The 7440-nt window shown below is 30.1% G+C and overlaps 2 protein-coding genes across 3 annotated transcripts in view; both read left to right on the top strand.

Moving 5' to 3' along the window:
* LOC108684141 (prohibitin-2) overlaps positions 1–888 on the top strand; it is a 3354-nt gene extending 2466 nt beyond the window's left edge. The window contains exon 6 of one of the 2 annotated variants that reach the window (XM_018188265.1): positions 535–888. In XM_018188265.1, coding sequence (XP_018043754.1) covers positions 535–725 — 191 coding nt within the window. In that variant the 3' untranslated portion in view covers positions 726–888. Of the gene's footprint in view, positions 1–486 lie in introns of both variants that reach the window. The other variant, XM_018188273.1, reaches the window with a different exon arrangement.
* Positions 889–2553: 1665 nt separating this feature from the next.
* On the top strand, positions 2554–4369 carry LOC108684184. Its single transcript, XM_018188354.1, has 2 exons — positions 2554–2648; positions 2712–4369. Exon 2 carries the CDS (start codon positions 2722–2724, stop codon positions 3061–3063), a length of 342 nt encoding a protein of 113 aa, XP_018043843.1. The 5' UTR covers positions 2554–2648; positions 2712–2721; the 3' UTR covers positions 3064–4369.
* Positions 4370–7440: the final 3071 nt, after the last annotated feature.

Raw genomic sequence — 7440 nt, forward strand, 5'->3', positions numbered from 1 at the left:
TTCGTGATCGTTCGCAGATATCTATTTATTTCACCATTGCATATTCTAAATTTAATGAGTTGATATCGCACATAAAACGATAAAGTAAATAATTATTAATAATTGAATATTGGACTACAACATTGAGATAACTTAATAATTATGAGACTAGATTGTTAAAATTACGAAATGGAAGGATTTGTTAGTTTAGTAAATTAAGCTCAATTTTTGAGGATTAAAAGGTACCTGGTGATTAAACGGTACCTGGTATCTTGTTCAAAAAAATATATATTTCTATTTTTTTCACGAGACCTTCCCTTTTCTGTACTACAAAGCGAAGACGTACAAAGAAAAAACTTTTCTAATGCACAGAAAGAAATGTGGATTCAAAAAGAGATAAACTCAACGAGTACAAAAAAAACATTAGGAATACAAAAAATTAAGAACTGCAGTGAAAATAATATTCATAAAGAATTGTAATCTAATAATTTCTATGGGTATTTCCAGCTTGTCGCGCATAGGCTACACATAGACGCCCAACACGGGCTTTTTCAGATTACGTGGGAGTGAGCTGGAAGAGCTGGGACGAAGCGGCTGACCGCGCCGTTCGGAGTCTGAATACCAGTTCTCATCGGGCATTGCCGACTGCCGAAAGGTCCGGCATCAAGACATCGGTATCCTCCGTCGTCCCATTCCTCCTGGAATCGGCTGATGATAGTGCTAAACTGATTGTACCATTACGATAAAAGACACCTTCGGTCCAAACTTGTCCTCATTAATCATAATCTCCTCTTTGATGTCCTATCGAAAAGCGTTGTCCTTTTGTATATATTTTTGTAACTGCTGATGATAGGATAAATGGTACAATTGCGATATCTCGTTAAAGCTGTGTTTGTCATGATTATATATTTTTTTGTATTTTCTCTACATTGAAAATATTTATATAATCAAAGAAGAGAAACTAGAGACAAAGGTGAATATACATATTAAGATAGATATGTTAGATGAGAATGTTTAGATTGAAAAGCTTGATTTTTATATTGCTTTTTTATTCTTTTTCTCCTTTATTCTTTTATAATTTTTCTATAATTTATACATATAGATATCATAATTAACACTCAATTTAAATGTTATTGATTTTTCATTATTTTTTTAAGTGTTTAATATTGATGCACAATCACAATGATGCTTTTATCATTTATTCTTATTATGAAAAAAAATACTAACGGTATTAATAAAAGAAATTAATTACAAATCTTAATGTGTAATATTAATGAAAAGATTATATTTTAGAATTAATTGTAGCTTGCATAATAACCATTACTAGAGTTGCTTGAGACAAATTTTTTATTAAATTTAATAGTAAATTCTAAATTCTAAATTTTAATTAAATTTTACCTTTAAGACTTAATAAATAGAAATCTTAAGTAATATTTTATTACCTTTTTTAACAGTTTCTCTCTCTGGCGAACTCATTTTCGTCACTGATAGTCTTCGACTCGAATGTTTTTTTGCAGTTTTTTTCATATGTCTCATCACTATCACAAGCTGTTCGAATCACCTATCTGAGATATTTTTATTCGTGTTTCTTACATATTCGTATTTTATGTGGAAAAAACAAGAGTATCTGTAGAAAAGGTCAAATTGTGATGTCATCTCTATAGTGGTAAAATGTTTTCTTAGAATTTTTCATACAATCTCTTTTAGAATTTCTAGACAAATTTCAGAATTTTTCACAATTTTTATATTATTTTTATAACTTTTTAGAAAATTTCTCAAATTTTTTATACGATTAATTCACTTCAGAAGTAGAAAGAAAAACTATATATAATTAATAAACTAAATATTAAAGCTCGATTGAGATAAATCAATACAATCAAATAATATTAGATGTAGTAAAAAGAAATCCATTATTTTTCCCTTCAATTTCATAAATAATGAATTTGTTTTTACTACACCTAATACTTATTGGAGCCAACACAAGATGACAATGTGAAAATTGGTTTATTTAATGGTTTATTAAATTAACATAATTATAATTTGGCAGATGAGACTTGATATCCGACGCGCATGAACAGCTTAATAACGTTTCGATGACATCACTTACATTATTACTCTTAGATGATTGAATTTTATTAACAATTTACATGGAGCATTGATAATCCAAAGCAGAATCGAAATATTTGCGATTATAATTATGTTAATTTAACCTTCATCACTTTTGGGTCCAACGTACCTTATGCGATTTTTCACATTGCTGTAACTTTTTTACAATATAATTTGAAGACTCGGATTGAGGATGAAAAAAACTTTTAACTATCCATAGATATAATAAGCCTGCAAGGATTTTTTTTGCGTCTCGATGACGAAAGTTCAAAGAGGGTATTTGGGATTCATACGTGACTAGCTTGTAAGTTTTCGACGTTCTGAGTATCAATTTATTTTTTATTAAATATATGTTTACTGAGTTTCGGATAGTATAAAAGTAAGTACACGAAGATGAAGAATTAAAAAGAATTATTTCAATGTAATAAATAATAGAAATTTTATAATCTCTGACAGTCTTTAGAAATCGCTCGGGGCGGATTATTGCTTTAGAGCAAATAATGCATCATTCTCTAAATTACTCTTACCTTGCTAAAGAATACAAAAAAACGCAATTTATGCAGGTAAGCAGTTTTGTAATTATAAAAAATTTAGTTAAAAATTATTTTAAATTTGTTATTTTATAGGTTATGTATCATGCAATTAAGTAGCAGAAGCCTCCAGGAGGTAGTGGCTGCTCTATCATCTGAAGAAAAATATCCAGAAGAAAAATATGATGACGAAGAAATGGACGACGAGCAGAACAATGTCGAGAAGCGCTTGAGCAACAGCTCAAACAGGAACAGCAAGAAGACAACGATAACGTTCAGGACGAAGACAGAGCAAGCTCGTCAAAGAAAGGCGCAGATCGGGGAGACCGTTTCTTTCTTACGTTCAGGCAGCAAACATAAAATGGTCATTCAAAGCTTCTCGAATCACGAGATAGCTCAAGCGATCGTTTTGAAACTATTTTTCCCAAAGTTCAAGATGCCGCGATGAACGTGATTTCTCCGCTTGAAGCTTGGTCGCTACTTTTTTCTAACTCGTTACTAGAAGAAGTTATGTTGCATGCTAATGAATCAATAGAAGCAAACACACTTAAGGACAAAACCGGAGAAAACTTTCATTCAAACATAAACGTATTATGGTATTGACCTTATAGAGTTAAAAGCATTTATAGGGCTTTTTATTATGCTGGGATACGTAAAACAACGATGACAAGCATTAATCATTCATGGTCGCGGTTTATCATGTAGAGCCACTATGTCCCGACATAGATTTAAATTCTTATTAGCAAATTTGCATTTTGATGATAAAACAACGTGTTTTGAACGAAAATTAACTGATAGATATTTGCGTCGATTCGTGAAGTTTGGGAGGACTTTATAGCTAATTGTATGCGTTATTACATATCATCTGAAAATGTAACAATCGACGAGCAGTTGCTTTCCTTTCGCGTCTGATACGCTTTTTACATTTATACGAAAAATAAACCTGACAGATATGGATTAAAAATCGTTATGTTAAATGATTCAAAAACTCTAAAACGTATTATATGTTAAATGCGATTCTGTATGTAGGATCGGTGACAGTAGAAGACACAGAATCCGTACCATCATATAATTATGTTCGAACTTTGAGCGAACCCACTCATGGAAGCAACAGAAACATAACCTGCGACAACTGGTTTACATCAGTTCCTCTTGTAGAGCGAATGAAAAGCTCGCTAATAAAACTTTCAATTATAGGCACGATTAGAAAAAAGAAGAAAGAGGTTCCTAATAGTTTTAAAATCGCGTCTGATATAGGACAATCGAAATTTTTATATGACGAAGGAAAGACGTTAGTTTCATACACACCCAAAAGAAATAAAATGGTGTTATTGCTATCCACTCTCCACAAAAAATCTCTGGCGAGATTGATGAGACTACAAATAAGCCAGAAATTATATTACAATAAAACAAAAGGTGGAAACAGATACATTTAATCAGTTGTGTCAAAAATACACGACGTGTCGCATGACAAGGCGCTGGCCGTTCATTTCTGATGTGGCATGCTCGATCAAGATGGGATCAATTCAATGATATTATACAATTTGCAAGCAAACAATGATATTTTAATGCGTTATGATTATTTATTATCTTTGGCAATGCAACTTGTGATGCCTTTATTGGAGCATCGATACAATACGATACATTTGCAAATTCATGTGCGATATCTTATTGAAAATTTTATTGACAAGAAGAGGGACCAAGACCGATGAATCCAACAAACTAGATAAGAAAAAAAGATGTTCGTTTTGTCCCTATTTTGTGGATCATAAAACACAATATATGTGTATGCGCTGTCGGCAATCGATGTGCCTGACTCACATATCAAAACTTTGTACTACTTGTAAATTTACTTGTACTCCGTGCAAGTAAATTTTATTATGTATGCATTTGTATAATTAAATAAACATAATTATATTATATATATTATACAACAATATTTATACATTGCAATCTTTTATTTACTATTTTATATTGTTCAAATAATAAAATTATTAATTATAAATTTTTTCTATATGTAGATTTTTAAAAAAATGTCTATTTTCGATAATTCAAATAATTATACTTTTTTGACCGATTCATACCGTATATTTTTCTTAGTTCTCCAAAGGATCAACTAAAAAAAATCCTACAGATTTTTTGCTTGAACATTAAATTTAAAAATTTGAGAATTTTTTATTCAAAGTAGTAATTTTTTCAGAGTGCGAATTTTTCCAATAAAATTTCTTTGAAACATTGTAATTAATTGAAAATAAAATATTATTTATTTAATTCATATTTATCTGTCTTTGTCTGACTTCGAGTATAAATTTCACACACAGTTTTGAGCTAAAAAATATATAATGTATTCAGTTCAGAAATATAGCGTGACAAAGTTGCAGGGTTTCACAGATTCTGATGTAGCCGAGAAGATAACCAAAAATAACAATGGGAATAAACTAATTTTCACATTGTCATCCTATGTTAGCTTGAATATGTATTATTTATATTGTATTGTATGAAAAACTAGATCTTTTCTAAAATTCTTGGCATATGTGAATTCTAAAATATTCTAAGACTTCTCATTGTATAATTTCCGAATCTTATAAATTCTAAAGTTTATTTTTTTTAATAGAAAAATCTTCAATAAAATTTGTTTAAGAATATCGAGAGATTATAAGAATTTTTTTCATTGGATGAAAAGGTTGGATAGATGGATTGCGTAGAAATAAAAATTTCCGGAAAAAATCTAAATATTTTGAGCAAAACCAGTAAAAATCGATTTAAAAACCTGAAAGTTTTTTACTCAAATATGTATTTTATTTGGATATTTGACTTGGATTTTGATTTATATTTTATTGTTCTAGAATTCATTTTTATTCATCGAAAAGTAAATAATCAAAATATATTATAGTACAATAATTATGTGATGATATGCCATGGATATTCTTAGATCCAATCTCTCTCATTTCAATCTCAAAAGATATAATTGAGCAATGTAAATGTTCGGTTACGAGAGAAAAAGAGAGAGAGAGAGAGAGAGAGAGAGAGAGAGAGAAAGAGAGAAATAAAGACAAAAGATATTAATTAAACCGAAATGACAAATATTAATGATAAATATTAAATGTTTTAACGACGAATAAAAAAAATAGATTCTATATTTTTAAAAATCAACTTTGATTAAAGACAAAAAAACAGTTTTTTATCGTAAAAATTCAGATTTCTATTCGGTGTTTTTACTCTGAAGTAAAAAAACTGTTTTTTCATCTGAACGCACGCGGGAAGATGGGATCGAATGAAATGCACGCATTTTACTATTGCATTCATTTATTTTCTTATGTTTCTACTGTAATACTGTAATACCATACAAGAAATGCACTTTAATGAAACCTACAGAAGAGAATCTGAATATAAAGTTAGACGCTTATTATCGTCCGGCGGCATTTCGCTCTCGTAATATACATAATCGTAATATACATAATAAATGTGTGCTTTTTTCTTCTCTTCAACAAACGCAAACATATTTCCATTAATTATTTTATTTCCCTTTTTTTTTGATCGATATAAGCGATTCGTACAACGCGATTCAACAACCAACTCTCGCTTCTCAATTATTCACACATTCAAACGCAACACAATCACGCAACACCATTCACCACTCACCGTTCTGAAATATGTCATGGTAGAAAAATTAAAAAGAAAAAGCCACTTTTTCGCGTTACCTCTCTTTGGTCGTGAAAAAGAAATTAATCGAATCGGTACTGCGATTAAAAACAGCGGCTGACCATCGGGAAATTTTGTCTCCTCGTATTCCGTTCGCGTTTTCTTCTTTTTTTTTTTTACTTTTATGCTCTTTACATATATTGCAAAGTGTTATCAAAACATATAAAAATTCACGCCCATATGAAATCGTTACGATTCGAACGGTGTAATTAATTAATTTCTCTTTTCTCTCTACGTTTTATAATGATATCACCCTCGTAGTGATTGTATCAAGCAAAGTAGCAGGACCGTTTCAAGATGGAAGGAATGAATTTATGATTGGTAAACCATGCTGTTGGTTACAATGTCTTTACAAGAATCAAGCATTCTGCAGAAATTATGAAATTCACTTGAACCCCTAATCTCCCTAAAATTAGCGCCAGAAGATTGGAAGCTTGATTTTAATTTTTTCCATTCCATCTAAAGGACAGAATCTTGTAATTCAAAATGGATCCTAGTCCTTTCTCGTATTTACAGGTACATTTTTACAAGGTTTTAATTTTTTTTCTGGAGTGCTCCTCGCGAGAATATATTATTAAGTATTTCGTAACTTTCTATTAACTCTGCTAGTCTGCTATCGTAAAATAGCATGCAGATTTTATTAAATATGATTGGCATATATTTTGACTAGATATAAATTGTTTAACATCACTAACAAGATCTTTCATTAAATAGGCAGCCTTGTTTTAGAGTCTAAACTCGTTGAAATCAGCGAGGATCCGAGAACTTTGATGTACTTATATATATGCAAAATTAGAAAAAGAATGAGCAGTGAAGTTACCCAGCCAACACTATCGCATAAAAATAAAAGAGAAAAAAATGAAACGAAAAAGATGAAAGAGAAAAAACAACAAAATATTATAGAATAATAAAAATCGCAATACTAATAATAAACATATTCGAAAAATACTAAACAACTCGAAAATCGTGAATTTCAAAATTTTATCTTTATGGACAAGTTTACAATCGTTTTTCGCGCCGTTAATAAGATTTATCGTCAATAGTTGCAAGCATTTAGTCAGAAACGACCAAGGAGTGGCTCTTTTGAAAATTATATAAATATATAATTTTATATAAAAATATG

Source organism: Atta colombica, unplaced genomic scaffold (assembly GCF_001594045.1).
Source record: "Atta colombica isolate Treedump-2 unplaced genomic scaffold, Acol1.0 scaffold10, whole genome shotgun sequence".
In the NCBI taxonomy this organism is placed as follows: domain Eukaryota; kingdom Metazoa; phylum Arthropoda; class Insecta; order Hymenoptera; family Formicidae; genus Atta; species Atta colombica.